The 22,561-nt window shown below is 36.8% G+C and overlaps 1 protein-coding gene across 1 annotated transcript in view; it reads right to left on the minus strand.

The window, feature by feature from the left end:
- Window positions 1–22,561, minus strand: part of CELF2 (CUGBP Elav-like family member 2) — a 195,725-nt gene that overhangs the window by 66,739 nt on the left and 106,425 nt on the right. The window contains exons 5-7 of the mRNA XM_044678041.1: window positions 15,557–15,691; window positions 5,262–5,341; window positions 763–921 (exon numbers count right to left, since the gene is read on the minus strand). Coding sequence (XP_044533976.1) covers window positions 763–921; window positions 5,262–5,341; window positions 15,557–15,691 — 374 coding nt within the window. The remainder of the gene's footprint in view (window positions 1–762; window positions 922–5,261; window positions 5,342–15,556; window positions 15,692–22,561) is intronic.

A 22,561-nucleotide genomic window follows, 5' to 3' on the forward strand; every position in this document is an offset into this window, starting at 1 on the left:
GATAAGGGTAGGCAATGGGGGTCAAGTGACTTGCCCAGGGTCACACAGCTGGGAAGTGTCTGAGGTCAGATTTGAACCTAGGACCTCCCGTCTCTAGGCCTGGATCTTAATCCACTGAGCTACCCAGCTGCCCCCTGAATCTTAATTTTAATGTAGTATTGGACAAAGTCCCTCATGACATTTTTATAGACAAGATGCAGACATCTGCACAGGGTCTTTCTTTGCATCCCTAACAAAAAGTAGGCATTTACTAATTCTTTATTGATGACTCCATAAAATAACTTATAACAAGAAGAACCATCTAAAAAATGGAAGGAGTTACTTCTTTATAAGGTAAATAAATGTTCAGGCAGAAGCTGGATGGCTCACTCATCAGGGATGATCTGTAAGGGATTCCTGAACAAAGCAGGCCTTTTAAAATGCCTTCAAATTCTAAGAAGTCAGAAACACTACCCAGAAACTTGTTATTTGCCTATCCCGGATTTTGCAGGAGCCAGTTCCTGTGCCAATGACTTAACATTGCAATGATACTCAATTTAATTGATAGACTTTAACAGTCCATTAAGAATTGGCCAATTGTTTTGAGGCACAAAATATAACCCCTCTAAACTTCTTGGAATCCCCTAAAGTAGAAAAGTAATTAAAAAAAACAAACAAACAAAACTCTTACCTTCTGTCTTAGAATCAATACTGCATATTGGTTCCAAGGCAGAAGAGCAGTAAGGGAAAAGTAATCTTAAAGTACATCTTCTGTCCACTTACCGCCAGGTACTGTGGGGTAAGTCCACCCAGGCCTGTCAGATTCCCCCAAGTGGCAGTATTGAGCTGTTGCATTTGCTGTGCCAACTGCTGTTGAAGACGCCTTTGTTCTTTGTCCTTTTGGGTGTCAGCAAACTTCACCACAATGGGTGAAGAACAGCCCTGTGGGTGGACACATTGGAAAATGAAGAGGGAGTTACACTACAGAGGGAATTTTATTCTGCTCCCCAAGTAGAAAGATCTGGGATCTCTCTAACCTGACTCACAGTGGATGGGCTGGGACAGACTGGTCAGGAGCCTCCCTGAGTCCCCAACACTAACTTGAACTTAATAGAGCTCATGCCCAACTTTCTTTCAGAAATGTGGAATTCTTTTTCTCTACTGAACTGCCTCTTCCTCTGTGTCTTCAGCCTTTCTCTGGACCCTCACAGAGACTACCAACCTTATGCATGTTCTTTAATTAAGCTCTTTCACTCACACGTCTTAGAAATGTTCTGATCTCTTTTATGTTTCTGTAGCGCAGTGCTTTTTATAGTAAGCATATAGTAATTGTGGACTAATTATTGATGGATTGATTTCCACTTATCAGTCAAGAACAAATAAGGTGAAATTGTAACTAGAATGAAAAAGTTTCTCATGCATTTAACTAATTAAATCCTAGCTCTCCTTTTTTAGGGGGGGGGTATGAATTTTTGAGAATTAGAAAGGTGAGAACTGCCAGATCTAAAAAGCAGTGGCAAGAGGATAGGGGTTTCATTTTGTGAATCTGGAAATAAAGGAGAGAACAATTCAGAGAGCAGGAATATGTGACTTCCTTTTCATAAAAAATAGCTTGCTGATGGCCATAAAACTTTTCCTCCCCTTATCGTATCATAGCCACCCTAACTGCCATTACCAAAGCTGAAAACACAAAAAAGACAGACTCTTAGTCAACTGCATTTTATGCAGTAGGAGAAAAAATAGATTTCCCCCCCTCTTCTTTTCTAAGCACATCCCAACATTTTGGGAATTTCTCCAGGAGAGTGCTATTTCTTTATTCATATAAAGGATTTTTTTAAAGGGAATAGGGATATTAAGTTAGAGAATAGCCAAACATAATTTTACATTTGATAAAACTGTCAAGTAAAATACAGCAATATTATCTCATGCTTGAGATATTTTGTTCCATCTCAATCATCTTTTTAAAAATTAGCAATTTGGAAAATAGTCAGCAGACCTGTTCTGTTCCATTTCTCCTATATTTAGTTAGCTTGTACATCACAATAAAATATTTTACATTTTGCTTAAGGTAAAAGGGAAAAATTCCATCCAAGCCATTAAATAAAGAAATCTACTGACATTTTTATATTAGATCTCTTTCCCTTCAAAATTAAAAAAAAAAAGCTTTCTCCCTTTCTTGTAGGGTAATTCTCTTTCTTTCTCAGAAAATAGACTTACATACTCTTTTCGGTTCACCTTGGGTTGATACTGGTTTACAACTTGATATTGTAGTTAGCATACATGGGTTATTCATTTCTCTTTTAAAGAACAGGATGGAATTTGAGGAAAATGTAAGAAAAATGAGGTAGCTGTTGCAATGTTCTGCTTCTAACAAATCTTCACTCAGCTCAAGAATCCTGAATCACAGTTAAGAATGCTGAATGTCAGTAAATTGCATAAAAACAATATCTCTACCGTTTTTTAATCTATAACTCATTTTTCGTCATCTCTTCTATATTTCACCACTTCATCACTTTCAAAACATTCTGCAAGTGGAAATTATAGAGCAAAGTGGTTTTGTATGGGAATAGGGATGTTATTGCCGTGTCAGATTTGTTCCATAACAAATTAGAGCATCTCCTTCTAATGGTAAATTTGTTGTTGTTTCCCTTTCTTAAATACCAAAAACTGACATAAAAGCAGAAAATTAGACCAGTGATTATGGCTTTTAAAATGACTTGCTTAAACAAAGAAAATAGAAAGAGGAAAGATAGTGGGAGGGAGAGGGAGAGAGCGAGAGAGGGAGAGGAGAGGGAAAAGGAAGTGGAGAGGGAGAGGGAGAGAGAAAGAGAGAGAAAGAAAGAGAAAGAGAGAGAGAAAGAGAGAGGGGGGTGGAAGAACATATAATACAGAAATTAATTATTTCCTAGGATTCATTCTTTTTAAGCATTAATGTCCTCATCACTGTGAGTTTGGATCTCACTTTGAAAATAGATCTTAGTCAATGATGTGTGACAAAGCCCTGAAAATAATGAAATTTAAAAAAATAACTGGTTGCCTGAAAGCTGACTGCATAATACATAATTTTCCACTTAAAAATTGATTTTTGGAACCAAAAAATAAGTTATAGTGCTTAGAGGCCTGGTTTGTTTAAAGTTTTCTATAAAGATTGAATATTAACTATCAAAATTCAATCTTATGTGATAATGTGGATATTACTAACAAAGGGCTATGAATTATTTTTGAATTTTGCTATATCAATGTGTTTTTTCCCTACTCCATCCCTCCTTTATTTTTTAGAGTGAAAATCTACTATTTTCTTAGTCTCGCAGCTGGTTTCCAGCCTTCCCTTTTATATAATCTTTAGCTCTGTCATTTATAGGGAGCCTTAGAAAGCTGACTTGACCTCACTCTCTACATCCTATCACTTTTTGCAATAATTAAAAGTGGAGGCTGTAAGGGGGAGGGGGAGGTGCTGCCATATAACTTTCCTAACATTCTGAGGGAGAAGTTCTTGTTTAAAGTGAAAATTTCTATAAGGTGAGGTCAAAATCACTCAAACTGAGTGAAGGCCATCATTTTACTTTTTTAAACATACATGGAAAATAACACGTTGAAGACAACAGAGATTGTATTTATGTTTTTAGCAGAATTTTCTAGCAGAAAATGAGACTATTCTACATCTCCTACCAAAAATAGTAATTGCAAAAGACTGCAAACATATCCTATGTGCACACATATGTGCCTACCCTGCGCACACTCAGATTCCTAGACATTTCAGATGCTATTTTTAGTTATTTCCTATCATGGCTGACTCTCTTGTCAGACTGCCTTTAGGAAGGGCTGGGAGAAGGGGGTCTTTAAAAATGCATTGCACTGAAAGGAAAACACATGGATTATATAAGCTATGGTAGGAATTTCAAAGTTAAATGGGTTTGAAAAAGACAATAATAGCTTTTGCAATGCTAATGTTGTTACTCAGAAAAGTACAGAAGACAGTTAGTGACAACATCATGCATAGTTTTTTTCCAATTTTCCACCCACCTTTTCACTCATTATAAAACTGCCCAGGAGATGTGACGCATGATGATCACTTGGTTCCCAGCATGCTTTGGGAGACCCAGCATTGCAAGAACAAACAAAACCCTCGACCCCCTCCCTTATACCACCCGTCCTCCTCAGAACAAAAGAAAATGAACCCCAAACTCAGATCAATCGACTATTTTTTTCCACACTAAGGAAACTGAAAATATCTTCATTTCAAAAAATATATATTAAAAAAAACATAGCTTCACAGAACACCACAATGCCACCTCTGAAAAGATCACCCATACACAAAGATACAGTAAACATAATACAGTAGAACATGCACTCTCAAATGATTCTATTGGACAGTACAGAATAAGTAAAGGCATATCACTCTTGGGATGCTTTTGTGCAAAACTCTGAAAGACCACGACCCAAATCACAGACTAAAAGTGCAGAGCCCTCTGTCAATACTTGGTGGGATTAAAAAAAACAAAACCACACCAGTAAATTTCTCTTTTCCTAAAGCCACTGTCAATAGTTGGTGGGATAAAACAAAACAAAACAAAACCATACCAGTAAATTTTCCTTTATTCAAAGTCACTGGCTCTCATTAAGGGAGTAAATTATAATTCTTTGCTCTGTTCATCACTGAAAAATCAGTTGCTGAAAGAAGGCTTGTATAAGCCTTTATCATTTTCTGGTAAGAAGACAGATTCATCCTTTCAGTGGCATGTGAGAGAATTAGCATTTTAATGAGATAAGTAAAGTAGAAGAAATATTAGTTTTCCCCCAAATTCTGTCTAAATTGGGGGAATGAAGTTTCTCTAGATCCCCCAAAAGACAACGTTTGATTTTACTATTGGGTCAACCAATTGGGGGGCTTCAGTTTTTTACTCCTTCCAAACCATTCAAGGATAAATTTGATCCTTTTGATAAAGGATGGCACTCTATTGATTAAATCAAATATTGTTTTAGGCTCGTGCCACTAAAATAAAAAAAAGCCTAAAGAGTTACTCAAATTGTTTAGAGCTTAAATGGAAGCTTCTCATTAAATACATTTCAACTCGTTAAAGAAAAAAATCAGAGAGAGAAAAAGAAAGAGAGAGAGAGAGAGAGAGAGAGAGAGAGAGAGAGAGAGAGAGAGAGAGAGAGAGAGAGATGGTGAAAGTTTCAATCTGTGATTGTCATGTGAAAGATCCACGCAGGAGAGTATTGCTTTACCATTCCCAGTCATTTGCACAAAGAAAACGAAGAAAGGGCAGATGATACAGTACCTCCATGGTCTGAGACTGATGCATGGTTTTGATTGCATTCTGTGCCATTGCCCTTGTAGAAAATGTGACAAACGCACAGCCTGTGGGAAACAAGGGGACAGGGAGCAGGAAAGACAAAAACAACAAGACAAAAGGGTTGGACGCTTGTTAAACCAACACAGTCTACGAGAACTGCCACAAGACGACACTGTTCTCAGTAGTACATAAAAATAAACAACTTCTCTGTTTTGTTGTAGGCTCCTTTTATTTCTTACTCACAGTGCTGACTTGCTAATCTGACCAAAGCAGGAACATTTATTTATTTATTTAATGGTTTATTTATTTATTTTTTAGCTTGGGAGGAGCTGAATCTTTTTTAGCCAAAGGGTTGGAAACTGAGCAAGGTTTCCTTTGCATTTTTCCAAGAGGAAAAGTTGATATTTTACATTTCCTCCCTGGGAGATCATCTTTTCACTCAGGGCATCCGCATATCAGGGCTTTGCATTTCAAATTTTATTGTTGCTGCCTAAGCAACAACAAATAAAATTCTTATACCAAGGGCAAATTAGCAAAGTTTGAAGAGCTCAAAATGCCAGGGGTAAATTTCTCTGCCAGATCAGAGGAATTAAAAAAAAAAGGGTGGTGGTGGGGTGGTGGAGAAAAATATTGTCACATGTGTGTATAATGAGACTATTTAAGCATAAGCAGGAAGAAGACCTCTGTATAAAATGTTCAGTAACTCTCCATTTCTCAGAGGAATAACTGGCATTATTACTGTGAGAATATTCAACAGAGCTGAGTGTTAAAATTCATAAGGACTTTTTGGAAGAAAAGCTTTGTGACTTTAAAAATTGGTGATCCTATGAAATGCACCCGAGCTCTGACCTGAGAAGTAACATATGCCCTAGATATGCCTTGAACCTCTTGTGTCATTGGCAGACTATTTCTTCTCTTGCTATGCCGTGGAATAGCCGGAGTCTCTAGTGCCTGAGCTATTCCCTTTATTGCTACTTGTACCAGCATTGGCCACCATGCAGGTCAACGTTCCCCCTGCATGGCTCATTGCCCTTTTAACTAATAAAAACACTGCCTTCTGAAATTTACATTTTATTCATCATGCACCCTTGGGCTTCTCAGAGAAAAAGACTGTGAAATTAATGCAGATTCAGGCTGATTTTGTAATAATACCACAGCACACTAAAAGCTTAGCTAAAGCAACACAGACTTATTTCATTTATGATCTCTAATGACTTTAAAAGTGCATTGATTTTAAGCTTCTTTAGCCTTGCACAGTTTGAACTTAGGTATCAGAGAATAATTTAGTGTTCCACTCAATTTCCTCAAAACATTATTATTATTACTACTTAAAAGATTTCCAAATGAGGCAGAGCTAAACACAGAGAGGGCTGAAGCATATTGTCATTTCAGAGCTAATGCATGAAAGCTAAATTCTGGCATCAACAAATACAATATCGTTGCCCCTGTGGCCAATGAGCAAAATAAAGCATTCGACACCCCAGCCACCAGCAGTGTTTGGTTTTATGCGAATTAATTTGTGAGGAATCAAACATGACTTCTCTCTCTTTTTCTTTTGCTTTATGTGTACCTGGTAGGATTATCAAGTCAAGACTGTATTAACATTTTAATCAAACAACAGTAAGATAAAGCAATACCTGCCCGTCACCACAAAGTCATGAAGAGTCAATGCATTTTTTTGGATCATGCTGTACTGTGATTTTTTTTTAAATATGAGGGACCCTTTTATTTAAGGGAAAATTTATTTCACATATCTCTCTCTATATATGTCTATATGTAGATACGGATAGGAAGATGTCCATCTCTTTCTGTATATTTATCTCACAGTTAAGCTGGTCTTGTAAAGCTTGGGTCAAGCGTGGCTTATTGATAACTCTAATGTCTGTAGCTTCCTGCATTTCTCAGACGTCATGACAGTTGATGAGGCCCACTATTCATAGTACCGCATGGAGAAAAGTTGGTTGCAGTTGTTGTTATTGAAATACATTTTCATCAATAAAAGTAATTTACAAGTTTTCTCTAAGACGTTCTAGCCAATATGTGCAATGTGGGAAATAAGAGAATGTGGTATCTCTGCTAGATTCCATTTTAAGGCTGTGCACTAAAATGAAGAGGCCTGGATTTACCAACTCAAAATAATTTTTCTTCAAAAACATAATGTTTACTAGTCGTATTATTAACTGGGGAAATAACGCTAAGGGGCTTTTATTCTTCCATCTTTTATCTTGTGACTTCATTGGAGGGAAAAGAGAATAATCTAATGGAGATAGGTTAGAAATCATAGAGTGCCTTGAAAAATACTGCTTTTTTTTAATTGTCGAGAAAATTGTTTATTCACTTCATTTACTTTTATTATCCAGAAACATGTGCTATACTGACAGTTGTCAAATGGAGGTTAAGAATGTATTTTATAAAAAAGCATGTAAGATGTTAACAAAAATCAATACGGCACAGTTTATGCATTTACCACAATTTCAAACCAACTTAACTGGTGTAAGTTACTTCGGGAGAAAGATGTTGCAATTTAGCAGTTCTCAAAAGAAAGTGTTTGCCACAGAACAATAAAAATTGTGTCTTTGTAAAAATGAATCAGTGCCCTTTTCTCTACGAAACTTCTAATTAAAAACTCAGTTGAATGTCTCTAATAGTAAAATCCTCCCCCCCAGCTCCCCACCCCAAAAGTACTCTGACAAATCCAATGACTTTTTAACCTTTTAAAAAAATTATTATTATTGGTAGTGGTGGAGTGACAGAGAAAAGGTTTCCTCTGGGGTTTCTGTCAAGTACTGTACAGCATGCTCTGTGTTCAATTACTTAGGAGGGAAAATTACTGTGTCATTTATGAAGTGGGACCTCATGTTGAACAATTTCTCTCTCTATGGCATTCTCAAGGATTAAGTTAAATAACTCCAGAGCCAAACATTTCTTAGTTCTGTGGCTTGTTAACCTCTGTAATTTCTCTGTAACAGAAGGTCATCAGAGTAAGATGGCTGGATTTTCTTTTCACCCTTCAAAATAGAGAGATCCAACAGTAAAAAAAAATCAAGGTGAGTGGACATAAGATCTCAAGTATTTCATTGGCATGGGGTCACGCATGAAAGCTTCTGGCTCTACAGTGTTGGCTGATGGCTTCTTTCCCTGAGGACACTTCCCCAGTGGGCTCCAGCAAAAGTTCTGCCCAAGGGATCACTGTCCTCTCTGAAATCAGCTGTGGGAGAAGGTAGAGTGCAGCTAGATCTGACAGAGCAACAGCCCTGAGTCTATGAGGCAAATCCTTAGCTCATAAGCATGCTACCTACTTATCTCAGACTACTAACGGAGACTAGGAAGGAACTGGGGATGGGGGGAAAAAGTTAAGGACCCAAATAATGATGTAACATTTGGGGATAGGGGTAGCAAGACAGCAAGGACATGCATATCTGCAAATATTCCAATATATATAATAGCAAAAATGAATTGGTAAATGTGGTCAGCCCATAATTTACTTTGCAATTATTTATTGTCTCCATTTTTCACAATGCCAGAGATCACGAATAGGAATGAAAGGAGGTGAATTTCACTTATTTCAGCAAGGTTGCCTTCTCACCCGCTAGAACAGATAAATGATTGACTGGGGAAAGGTTTCTCAAAGTAATTTCTTCCTACAGACAGGATCTGAGGAAAGCACGTAGCCCTGTCACCGAGAAGATTTTGGAACACATCTATTACAGTTGTCATTTCAATTGAAAGGATATCTTAACTCAGGTGTTTTGCCTTTTCTCTGGGCTGTAAGAGAATTTTTTAGAGAACTAGATGAATTCCTGTTTCTGACTGCAAAAATTAAAAATACATACCCTTTCAAGGCATGGCTCCGGTGCGCACAAAAGCCAGGGCCTTTGAGCTTTTTGACTCTTTATATGAAAAGAGTGGGAGCACCACGACTGGTTCATACCAGAAGAATAATGCTCAAAAATAATGGGTCCAGTGTGAAGGGTATTTCTACCCATGAAAGACTTTCTGTTTATGTATTTCTGCTTAAAGGTCTGAATTCGATGGGCTTCTCTCCCTTGTAGCTTTATCATCATTATGTGCATTGGCTAGATGATATGGGGTTCATGTTGAGAAAAAGAGAATTTTAAAAATTCTTCACCTAAAAAGTCTGGGCATATCATCAGTGATGTGAAGTGTAAGATTTGAATGGACACGTTTAAGGTTCTTAGACATCTAAGAATGGATATGAGCTCTGGACCCAATTTGGAGGCTGAGCAAAAGTGTAAAATACTACCTGGTATGGAGTTGAGAAGATTTAATTTTAATGATCCCTAAAGACTTCAAAATTCAGTTAATCACCTATATAATTATTTTGTGTAGGTTTTCAAATATCTGGACATTTGGGCAAAGGAAAGACAATGAAAACAACCCGAGTCCTACTATACTTTAAAAAAAATGGAAAAAAATATTAAAAGTCATAATTAAGTCAGATATCTCCCCAGGGAAAAAGAGAAAAATTTTGGCTTGTCCCAGATTTAATGAAAATGGTGGCAATTAAATTTCTCTTTATTTTTTTTCTATCAATAACCCTTCCTTTCTGTCTTAGAATAAATATTAAGTATAGGTTCTAAGGCAGAAGAGTGATAAGGACTAGGCAATTGGGGCAAAGTGACTTGTTCAGGTTCACCCTACTAGGAAGTGCCTGAAGCCAGATTTGAATCCAGGAATTCCTGGCTCTCTATCCACTGAGCCACCTATTTGTCCCACAATTAAATTTCTAATGCCTTTGATACTGGAATTATAGATCACTCTAACACGCTCAGATATTACCTAAATAAACATCTCACACTGCTGGGTTCTAGAGTTGACTGTGCTACTCTATGGAATCTGCATGACTAAAATGTTGTAGTTGTCAGCTTTAAAATGCACACCAAAATGGACAGTTTTCAACAGAGCCAGTACTTCAGGAAACCTGCATAGGGGATGAAGGAGAGAAATGCCAGTATGGTCATTCTAGGCAATCAATGAGTTAATACTACTGAGCACATGTGTTAGCTTTCCAAACTTTGAGTCTCAAATCATTATTCTGTGTGTAATATCAAGATGAAGTGCTAGGAATGGGTAGGATATATGACATTTTACATGTTTTCTTAATGAAGGCAGATATGAACTTATGTCCATATATCTATATATCTCTATATCTACACACACACATTTAGAGCTGCAAGGGACCTTAGAGGTCATATCAAGTCTAATCTACTTATTTTACAGACTAGTAAACTGAGACACAGAGAGCTTTAGGGGCTTGTTCAAATTCACAAAAGTAGGACGTAGGTGCAAAAAGAGTATTTGACAAGCAAATCAGGTAAAAATCCTGATCAAATTAAATTATCATGATAAGGTATTGATGGTCCAATCTGCTTATTCTTCCATTCCAGTATTGGCTGTACTCTTCAGCCTCAGATTTCTTCGTTAAAAAAAAATAAAGGCTTTTTGATTTAATATCTTTTGGGCTGTGTATTGTATCCTTTGGGTTTCTTTCCTTCTTTCTCTTTCTTTCTCTCCTTCTCTCTCTCTCTCTCTCTCTCTCTCTCTCTCTCTCTCTCTCTCTCTTCTACAAGCACCCTGTGGCTAAGAATTATATTTAAGATATACTTTTATTAAACAAATCTCTCATGCAGTACTTGGTGGATGATGAATAAAAAGTAATATATGACAAAAGTATAAAAAATTAAAAAAGTTGCTAAATGAGGCAATTTAGATCACGAAGGATATTTTAGAGATCTTGCTACTTTAATAACTTTGGACGAGTTAATTGATCTCCCTCAGTTTCTATGTCTGTAAAATGTAGGGGTGGGACTAGATGACCTCTGAGGTGCACTTCCAACCCTTGACCTATTCTCATCCTCTCCTGCTCATTTTAGAGATGCTCAGAGAACTTAAGAGACTTTTCCAAAGTCACAAAGAAAGAGCAGAACTGGGAGCTGAACCTTGGTTCTCCACATTTTGTGCTCTGTAACATGGAGATGTTGGTGGAATTCTGGGTTGAGGCTTGACCTGCATCTTGCAGAAATTCCACCCTGCTATCTCCATGTTATAGCTCTCTCCCCTATAGTACTTAAAAGCTATAGAAGCTGTTATTTCCCACTTTGAAAGAGAACTTCTTATTCTATTTATTAAGGATATGTTTCTGGTTATAGATTTTTAGCACTTGAAAATGGCATACTAGGTCCCAACATTGTGGAAACAATAGGAAAATCTGGGCGTTGTTCTTTACTGACTTCCTGTAATTAAATGTGACTATGGCCATTCAGAGAGTGATGCTCCTCCTTTGGCATTTTTAGTTCCTCTGTTGGAAGAGATAATATGGTAAAGCAATGGCTTTGGACTCAGAAAGATGTGAACTCGATTCCTTTTTCTGTCATACAGAGGTACATAATCTATTTATAACCTAAGCATGTCCTTTAAGTCTTTTCAGTGAGCAGCTAGGTGTACCGCAGATAAAGTACCAGGCCTGGAGTCAGAAAAACTTCTCTTCTCCAGTTCAAATCTGGCCTCAGATATTTACTAGCTGTGTGACCCTGGGTGAGTCATTTAACTCTATTTGCCTCAGTTTCTTCATCTGTAAAATGAGTTGGGGAAGGAAATGACAAACCATTCTAATATCTTTGCTAAAAAAACCCCAAAGGGAATCATAAAGAGTTGAAACTATTGAAATGATCATGGTCTTTTCAATGCACCAGGTAACTTTCTAAGACTGTAAAATACGGATGAATTGCCGATCTGTATTGGTAGAAGGAGTTTCTTCACAAGGCTGTCTCTTGTAGCACAGAAAGGAGTAGATAATAATGGCATCCAAGCGTGGCAGAAAAAGGAGTGGAGAGTGGCGAGCCTGCTTAATTAATTGGCAATGATGTCATTCCAATAACTGGGCTGTTGGTTGAAAGGGATTTTTAGGCTGAAAATTTTAAATATTACTTTATCCTGAAGATCTCTTTTCTGATTCCAGGGGAGCTATTAAGCAACAATTACTGGTGATAATTTCAGCCGAATAGTAATATAATAGAAAATGGATATAGGGGTAAATGAGAGACTGAGGAACACAAATGATTTCTTGTCACTATAATCAGAAAAAAAATAGGAAAAAACCCAGATCATTTTTTGCCATAATCAAATGAATAGGTTTGAAAATTTTTCCATTAAATAATCACTCCCTCATTCAGAAATGAGAACATTTCAAGTAGACACAGTTTTTATTTTATTTTACTTAATTTTTTAAAAAAGTATTCTTTTTAAAATAGCTGAGCCAGCAATGGTTTGGGGACAGAAATGATGAAAGCCTTTTGTCTGCAGTGCCACAAATGGGAGATGCTTTATTAAAATTTGATTGAAAACTATAATTCTTTAATAAAAGCAAAATAGGGGCATCAAAGAGAATTATTCTTTTAGCAAACATACACATTCAGGAGTAGTATCTTGAACTAAAAAAATGGGGAAAAAAAGTATACCACTATCTTATATTTTAGAAATGATTGCAAATGAGCTTTATTAATTTATTGATTTATTTATTGCTATTGAGAGTTCTTGTCAGCTCACCAAAGATGGCTTTTTTTTTTTCATTATAAAAAGGGCAAAGCTGTCCTACATTTTTGGACAGTGCTTTATAGGTAAAATATGGATCACTGAGCTCCTTCAATTGTATTTCAGAAATGGGCTGCTTTTGTTGTCAAGTACTGGTTAATCAACTAAATGGTGGATAAAATTAAGCAAATTATCTTATTAAGCACCATGTCCTCTTTACTAGGAGAGTCTAGGTTGCTCTAAAACCTCATCTGAAAAGAAAATTACTGATAATATAAGGTGCTCTAAATAGAGCATGTTCCAATGTTATGGCATACTATTCCTTATGGTTCTCACTTAACAGTTAAATAGGAAATGGGAGGCACAGAAATTTTCACAAATTGGCCAGTTCAGTTATTGAATATAACCTGAATATTCAAAAATTTCACATTTAGGGTCTTGCTATTAAGCCACGTGTCTGATGATATCTATGTAGTGCTTTAATGATATGTATTTTGTACTTTTATTATGTGTGTATATATATATATGTAATATTTTCACACACTTGTTTTTTAACAGATCCCCACCTCATCTCTATGAAGAGGGAAAAGAAGTTATATTTGCAGAAGAGAAAACTAAGGCACAGAGAGCTTTAGTGGCATGCTCCAGGGCACACATAGAGCCAGTGGCTGAATTTGGCTTCCAAATACCCTAACCCACTTCACCTTCTAGTAAGACTACCCCTAAGGCTGTCTCTTGTACCACAGAAAGGAGTAGATAATAATGGCATCCAAGTGTGGAAGAAAAAGGAGTGGAGAATGGCGAGCCTGCTTAATTAATTGGCAATGATGTCATTCCAAGTTTCTTCTCCACATGAATTTTCAATCCTACCAACTTTTTCTTGCCAACTTTCTCGATGGGACAACATGGTCTGCATTTACCTCTCATTAGTGGAGTGGGATCAGCTGTGACTGGAAGAATGTTTCATTGTGATTCCCTAAAGCTTGTCCAAATTCTCTATGGTGGTCTAGGGTGGCTGTTACAAGATTTCATTACTTTTTTTTGGGGGGGGGGTTAGACGGTATAGACAGACTGGGGAGTCTTTGGATTTAATCTGATCCTTGTACAGTTGTCTATACATAATCTGATCTTTGACTGGAAGCCTTGAAAGACCAGGGGGTCACAATTAATTCCATGTTCCATGATGCTTGTAGATAACTGTTTTTCAGAGAATGTTAGAATCTCTGTTGTAAGAGAATTGCATAAACTGTGATTTCTGTGCCTCCTGCTCTCCCTTAAAAAAAATCACCTTTAGAAATAACATAGGCATATCAAAGCTCTTGGCTGTTCCACCACCTGTCATTTTCTTTTTTGGTATGTTCTTCCATTTTGGAGCTATGGAGGTGGATGTAAGTGGGAACATTTTATACTTTTTATTTTGGATTGTGGCAACTGCCATTGCAACACTTTGCTGTCAGAAGTACAGTCTACTTTCTCCCATATGGCTTGAAGCACAATTAGAGGTAGCAAGATGAATTGAAAAGAGCTTCTGTTTGGTCACTGGTGGCTTACTCTTCGTTATCACTATGTGACATAGAGTGGCCCCATTCCCAAAGGGGTGGAGAATGAGAAGAAATTTGTAACTGAGAGAGTGCACTTGTAATTGCTTTAGAAAAACACAGTTAAATGTCCTACATTTTGAATGGATACCTCGCTCTGAGGGTGGAGAAAGTACTTTACTAATTTGTAAAAACAGTTTCATGTTCATTTCCCTGCCTAAATTAGCATCACGATTTGTAGATAGTTCTTATTTTCTTAATGACTAGAGTGTAAGCTCCTTGAGGGCAGAAACTATCTTTTTGTTTTGTTTTTGTATCCTGAACTCCTTAGCGCATATATAACAGGTAACTAAAATTTGTTCAATCTAAGTTCTTCCAAGACTGAGTTGGAAAACAGAAAGCCTTGTGTTGAAAATGTTTTCTGCTATCACACCTAATCTTTTCTCAAGTTTATGAGTGGTTAGGGAAGGAGAGGAGGAGGCTCATTGGGGGGAAGGAATAGTATTTTATTCTATGTTGAATAGTTTCTTCTAAAAGTAGTGTTAAGCTTGATTTCATAAATATTTTGGTACAAGGCCTTAGTTCTACAATCCCAGAAAATAATTCTTGTTCAGAATTCAAATAATTTCTTCCTTTGTTAAAAGCTTCTTCATCAGCTTGGGAGCCTGGGATGTTTTTCCCCTAAAGAAAAATTCTAACAGCTCAAGAAAATACCAGGAATTCAAGTCCATATGGGGCTACCAAAATTTTTCTGGTCTATATCACTATCAAAGGGTCTGTAATTATCTTAATATTTCTTTCTGGCAGAGGCAGAAAAATCAGGAGACTAAAATGAAAACCACAAATAACCAATATTCCTTTCTTGTGAACCTTCACTCCCCCCAGGCCTAAGAAAACAAACTATAATCTGGGATCAAAAAGGGGATGTGTTTTCCTGGAGTTCTATGACAGCTTTTCCATTGGACAAACAGTGATAACATGAGTTAATATGTTGGCACTGAGACCTTCTTGACTTTTGAAATAAAAGGTGATCATTTCAGCTACGGTGAAAAGTTCAGGTGGCTAACTTTATCACATGGGACATATTAGAGGGTAACCTCGAGCGGTACCCGCTGGCTGCGTCTACCTTGACTGTGACACAGAGTTCCAATTAGCACTTAAGGAAAGCGACTTTAAAGACAGCACACTCACCTCGACTCAGCCCATCGGGTCCCCGGAGGATTCGGCACTCTTCTATCTGGCCAAATGGAGAAAACATCACCCTGATATCATTCTCATTACACTTCTTCGAAACCATTCCTATGAACAATTTTCTGTCTTCCACAGCTAGGAGATAAAAATAATGAATGATCAAAGGCCATTTCATCTACTCCCTTCCCCCGTAATCAATGCTTCATGACTACATCAGACCAAGTTCCAATCCCGTGAGCCTGACTGACGATAGCCCCCCTAAGGCAAACACTTTATACTTAGAGCTCCCCATTTTCTACCCCCCCCCCCACACACGTACTCTTTTGTGCCCCCTTTCTCCCACTTTGCTCTTTCTGAGTCATTCATTATTTTCTAAGTTTGTTGTTATTCTCTATGAAAGAAATTTTTTAAAAATCCTTGCCTTTAGTCTCAGTATCAGTTCTGAGTAGAAAAGTGGCAAAAGGTATAAGCAACTGGGTTTACAAATGATTTGTCCAGCATCAGACAGCTAGAAAGTGTCTGAGGACAAATTTGAAGCCAGGACTTCCCAACTCTAGGTCTGGCACTCTATCCACTGGGCTATTTAGCTGATATTTAATCAAGATATACAAAGATACTTAGTTCCCTCCCTCTTCCTTCTTCCTGGAGCCCAAGAATAACAAAAGAAAAACATTTAGCAAATTTTAAAAGTATTAAATGGCAAATGCTTTTATTTCATAGAGGCATTCTTTTTTTTTTTTCTAATACAACTTTTAATTAAGAGTCCCTCTTCTACACACACACATACATAGGGAAGGAAGAAAAAAGTCAGGAGAGAAAAGCAAACAGAAATTGGTATAATGAAATGAGTGAATGAAACTTAAGGAGCTTTAATGCCCAGTATGCTCCCAGAATAATGCTAAGGTGCCAAGGTATCCTTCTCATTGATGAGTATTAATGGTGATGAGTTTGTGGGGGATGAGGAGGAGGGAGAAAACCAAACACATTTTTTCAGACTAATTAGCAAATTAATTTGCTTTACACAACATTGACCTCCACAGCTCAAACTAGGCTCCTTCAGTCTTTTTGGTTCATCCTTTCTTAACTGAAAGGAAGATCAACTCATGGCCGAGAAAATAAGTGAGCTCTTGCTCCCTCAGTGTGCACGAGAGCCATTTTCTACTGATGAAACTATTACATAAAAAGAGAAAGTGTGTTAGCCACCTTCCAATTCCAATCCTTTAAAGGCACGCTGTGTTCCCAATGAGCCTGGGAGCTCCTTGAGAGCAGAGGCTGTCTTTTGCTTTTCTTTGTATCTCTAGCATTTAGCACGGTGCCTACCTAGTATGTAGTAGCAGCTTTATAAATGCTTATAGACTGCATGCCTCATTTTATCTTTTTTTTGTATCCCCAGGGCTTAGCACAGTCCTTGGTATATATCAGGAGCTTAATAAATGCTTACTGACTGAATGGTTCCTTCTTGGATAGTATTATAAAGAACCACCAGGACAATGCTCTTTAGAGGAAGAGAGTTGGACTAAATGGCTTTGGAGGTCTTTTCCAGTTCTTACTGTATGATGCCATGATCCCAAGGATCAGTTTTTGTTTCTCCCATGCTCTTACAACCCTCTCCTCCTCCTCCCCAATATATTAGACTACACATTTTTAAAGATAGGCTATCTCAAAAGCCCTCATCCAAGTATTGGAGAATGGTTCAGAGTAAGAAGTTCCTTTCTCTCACTAAATTTAATGAGATATAACTGGCAATTCAGTCTAGTGTCTCACCAGATTGTTTAATAATAATAAATATAGGAGAGAGAATGTGGTGTAGTGAACTTGATAGTTAGGAAGATCTGGGTTCAAGTCCTGTCTTTGATATATTATTAGCTCTGTGAGTTTGGGCCAGCCACTTAACTTTTTAGTGCCCTCACAAAATTCTTTTAAGATTCAGAATTGTTGCTGATAATATTGGTAGTGGGAGTTTTAAATACAAAATCACAAGTATAGGCTTCTCCTCCCATGACAGTAATGACATGACTTTCTTTAAAAAATTTTTATTTACCTCAAACATTGAAAATGGACATTTCTACATGCATGGAACACCAAAAGTGGATTATCTATGAAAATGAACCCCTATTTTGTACCATTTGCTTTAAAGAGTGTATAATAAATTTGATCCCTTCCTTTCTTCTTTCCACTCTTACTTTCTATCTTAGTTTCAGTAAAGGCTAGGCAATTGGGATTAAGTGACTTGCCCAGGGTCACACAGGTAGGAGTGTCTAAGGTCAGATTTGATCCCTGGTCTTCCTGACTTCAGGCCTGATGCTCAACCCACTGGGCTACTTAATTGCCTCAATATATTATTTTTAAAACTGTTCTGCTTGTCTGTGTTTCCTTTTGAATGACTTTCTATTCTCTTTTGTGTTTTTTAAAAAATGTTTCAATAGTCTGTCTCTTCCTCCCTCCCCCTCTCCCTCTTTCTCCCTCCCTCTTCTCATCACTTTTGCTAATTATATCTCCTCTTTCATCCCATAAAAAAATCCCCTTGTTACACATAAGTCTAGTCAAGCAAAATGAATCCATGTCATGTGTAGGTTGAAAAAAAAATCTGTTTTTTCTTCTGCACTTTATCCCCTGTCTGTTAGGAGCTGGGTAACATACTTCATCATTGGTCCTCTGGAGACATAGTTGGTATTTGCATTGCCCAGAATTCTTAAATCTTTAAATTTTTTTTAAACTATGCTATCCTCATATAATCTGTTCTGATTTTGCTCGCCCCACTTGCATCAGTTCATACTACCTAGAATTCTCAAAAATAATCTTTTATAACTTCTTATAGTGAAATAATAGTCCATTACATTCATACCATTCAGTTATTCTTTAATACTTCTTCCTCCCCTTTGAAGCCCCCTTAAGAATCAGGAAGTTTGTTTTGCTTGGGACTATTACTCCCTTCCCATTATTATCCTCTTTCTTAACTGTCCCCTCCCCACCCCTTTTAAGCTTGTTCCCTATTGAGCTTGATGTATTTCTATAATAAATTCTCTGTGTATATTTTTAACCTTTTGTCTGGTTCACATAATGGTAAAGTTATTCTTTTTTTTTTAAATTAAAAAAAAATTTCAAACCCCTACCTTCCATCTTGGAGTCAATACTGTTTATTGGCTCCAAGGCAGAAGAGTGGTAAGGGTAGGCAATGGGGGTCAAGTGACTTGCTCAGGGTCACACAGCTGGGAAGGGTCTGAGGTCAGATTTGAACCTAGGACCTCCTGTCTCTAGGTCTGGTTCTCAGTCCACTGAGCTACCCAGCTGCCCCCCTGGTAAAGTTATTCTGATGCCCCATCTCTCCAACTCCCTATCTCAATATTTGTGAATACTCTTTTCATGTACCTCAATTATGATACATAGAAAGTTCTATCCCTTCTTCCTCTTTTCTACAATAATGAATTCATTTCCCCCTTTTTCCTCTTTCTCCTATTACAACTCTAGAACTCACAGATCATCTAGTTTTTAAATTTAATTTCCTCAAAATCCTTTGAAGACATTAAGGTTTTTAAGGCACCTCTTTCTTTTTCCCTACTGGAATTTTAGCATTATGGTATCACACAATCCCCTCCAATTGCTTATATACATTTATCTTTCTAGGTTTCTCTGGACTCTGAGTTTAAATTTCAGTTTCCTATTCAACTCTTGTTTCTTGACCAGAAATATTTGCAAGTCTTTGATTCCACTGGAGGTTCATTTTCTCCCCACTTTAAGATTATTTTCTGCATTGCTGAAATGTTATTCTTGGTGGTAAGCCTGCATCTTTTGCCTTTTGGCAAATTATAATATGTACATATATATGCACATATATATATCCAAAAGTATAATATTCTTAGGTCCCCTCTCATTTAGAGCAGAATTAGAGCAGAACTAGAATTTAGAGCAGAAGTTAGCTCTCATGTGATTCTCACTGAGGTTCCTTGGTACCTGAACTCCTTTTTGGATGTTTGAAATATTTTTTTCTTTGGACTCTTTGGATTTTGATTACGTTTACTAGAGATTACATAACACTTTTGATTTTGAGATTTCTTTCAGAAAATAGTTGGTAGATTCTGACTAGCTTTACTTTATCATTTAGTTTTAGTAGAACTGGGAAGTTGACTTGTATAATTTCTTAAAATGTGGTATTCAAGCTTTATCCTTTTTTAAAAAATCATAATTTTTGGAGAGTCTAAGGATATCTTTCCTGGACCTGTTTTCTTTGTTGTTTTTGATATCAGATATTTTACATTTTCTAATATTTTGTCAGTCTTTTGATTTTGTTCTAACATTTTTTGCTCTCAGATTCATCAATTTGTTTGGTCTGTTCTAATATTATTACTTTGGTATTATCACTTTCTCTTTTAAGCTATTTATTCTTTCTTCAATTCTTCTCCCATATCTTTTATTTCATTAAAGAAAATCTCTTGCTTCTTTTCTTCTAGGCATTCACGTATTCCTTGTCAAAGATCCTTTGTCTTTTGGTTTTTTTTTTTTTTTTGGTAGTCTCTGCTTACAGTTGCTAAAATGTAATCATCTAGGCTGGATTATTAGGCATCTCGAGATCTATGACAATATTTTTATACTGGTTGGTTGATTTTTTAAATTCATCTCTCCAGGTTTAGTTTTCTGAATTTATTTCGGTCAGAGTCAAACTCTGTTCCCCTGCTGCACTTACGGGTGGAGTTAGTAAGCCTTGCTTAGTCTCACCTGGGGGGTCACTTTGGTTTCCTGTGCTGAAATCCATGTCCTGGGTTTGCCTCCCTTGGAACAATGGGGTTTACTGGGGGGGACCCTTCAATGGCATCCCAGAGTAATAGGGACCTCTGATGTCAATTACATGTCCTTATATATCTCCCACTGTTTGAGACCAGATTAGAACACAGGTTTTCCTGATTCCAAGATTATTCAACCCCAAGGGAAATACCGTTTCCATGAGATATATTTCTCAGAAACCCAAAGGACAGATAATTAAACACCAGTATAAGGAAGAGTTATAGCAAATCAACAAATCAAGTCACTGGCATTTCTGTTTAAATTTCACTAATATTTAATATTTGTGTATAAGAGCCATAATTAATTATATACATTTTTGTATCTTTGCTGGGTGTTTTTATTGTGTTTTATTTGCATTTGTCCTACTGGATTCACTGAACAGTGAATACTTTTAACTATTTTCGTTTGATAGAGGCAGATTGGGTTGGTAGCTTGGGAAAGTTAACTAGGCCTAAAGTCAAAAGAACAGTGTTTGACTGGATCTGAATTTCAACTGTGCTAATATCTGGGACAAGTCACTTGCTATAATTCATGGGAAGGATAGATTGTGTTTCTGGACAGCTCTCTGATTGGTAAAAGATTTCTTATTATGATTTACTTCTAGTAAAAACTATTAATTATTCATTATAAACTGGGGTGTATGGGGAGGAATTGGCAGATTAAAAACAGTCGATCAATATAAAACCAGAATATAACCTGGGACAGCCAACCCCTGATAAGGAATTTTCCTCAAGTCTTTTAGTCTGCAAAGTCAAAGCAGTCATAGGCAATCTGAGATGAATGGATTCTCCAAGCAAATGGGGAATTCAATTTGATCCTCTTCAACTTAAATGGTTTCAGATTATTTGTGGGTACAAGGGGGGAAAAAAGAAGGAAATAACTAAGATAGGCAAGACAAGAAAAGAAAACCTTCAGTGATACTTGCTCTTCCCTACAGAAACTCCAAGAAAGCAAGAACTGGTACCTGCCCCTGGAATAATTTAAAGAGACAATGCCCTACTCCTTGCTCAAATACAGAAAAATTTGGTTCTAATTTCCTTACAACAGCAGATGACAAATTCCCAACTGATCTTTGTAAAACTATAATTATGTCACTTAGCTAAAACAATTTGCAGGTTTCCAGCTTGAGGGTGATTTTATAGTACATTAAATATCCAGCTCCTGAGTATAGCTGAAAAAAGTAAAGATCCCCCTTTCCAAAGAGGAATAATCAGAAAATGGAAATTGTTTTAAGAAGACAATGAGCAAGACATTCTGATTTTCAGTCGTTATTTGTTGCTAGCTACCAAATATTTAAACTTCAGAAATTTATCAAATTCAATTCTCCTTTACAAAATGGGGAGGAGTAAATTGTGTGAATTCACAAAGTTGTTTTTAGGATTGCAGATTTAGATCTGGAAGGGACTAAAGAAATCATTTGGCCCGAATTTTTCTTCAATCTGGAGATGAGGAAACTGAGCTCCAAAAGGAAGAACTCACATCATGAAAGCAGGATGTCACAGAACCAGAATTTAAACCTAGCTTGCTGGGACTTCAGATCTGGTGCTCTATCATCAAGAAGATCTGAGTTTAAATCTAGTTTCAGATACTTACTAGTTATATAACCCTAGAAAAGTCACTTAATCTCTATCTGTTATGACTTCGTCAACTGAAAAATGGGGATAGATAGAATACCTTTCTCCCAAGGTTGTTGTGAGTACCAATAGAGTTAATAATTGCAACAATGCTTCACATAGAATCTGGCATTTACTAAGCACAAATGTGAGCCGTTTTTACTCTGGAACCAGGACTCTTTCTGCTCTATCTATGAATAATATAAAGAAAGACTTTATAAATGGTAAAACCTTAAATATGTATGCATGTATCTATCTATCTATCTATCTATCTATCTATCTATCTATCTATCTATCTATCTATCTATCTAACTAACTAATCTATCTGTCTCAGTTCCAGCAGGCACCAAACTAGTAATCTGATATTATTGTTCCACTTTTACCAAACTAACAGACAAATCATTGAAAAGAGGAAGAGTGGAGTGTACAGAGGATAGAGAGTCAATTAACATTTATTTAGCACCTGCTATATGCCAGGATCTATACATTTAATTACTGCCTCCAAATTTGTGAATTTCTCTTTCTTTCCTTCCTTCCTTCCTTCCTTCCTTCCTTCCTTCCTTCCTTCCTTCCTTCCTTCCTTCCTTCCTTCCTTCCTTCCTTCCTTCCTTCC

This window comes from Gracilinanus agilis, chromosome 5 (genome assembly GCF_016433145.1).
Source record: "Gracilinanus agilis isolate LMUSP501 chromosome 5, AgileGrace, whole genome shotgun sequence".
Taxonomy (NCBI): domain Eukaryota; kingdom Metazoa; phylum Chordata; class Mammalia; order Didelphimorphia; family Didelphidae; genus Gracilinanus; species Gracilinanus agilis.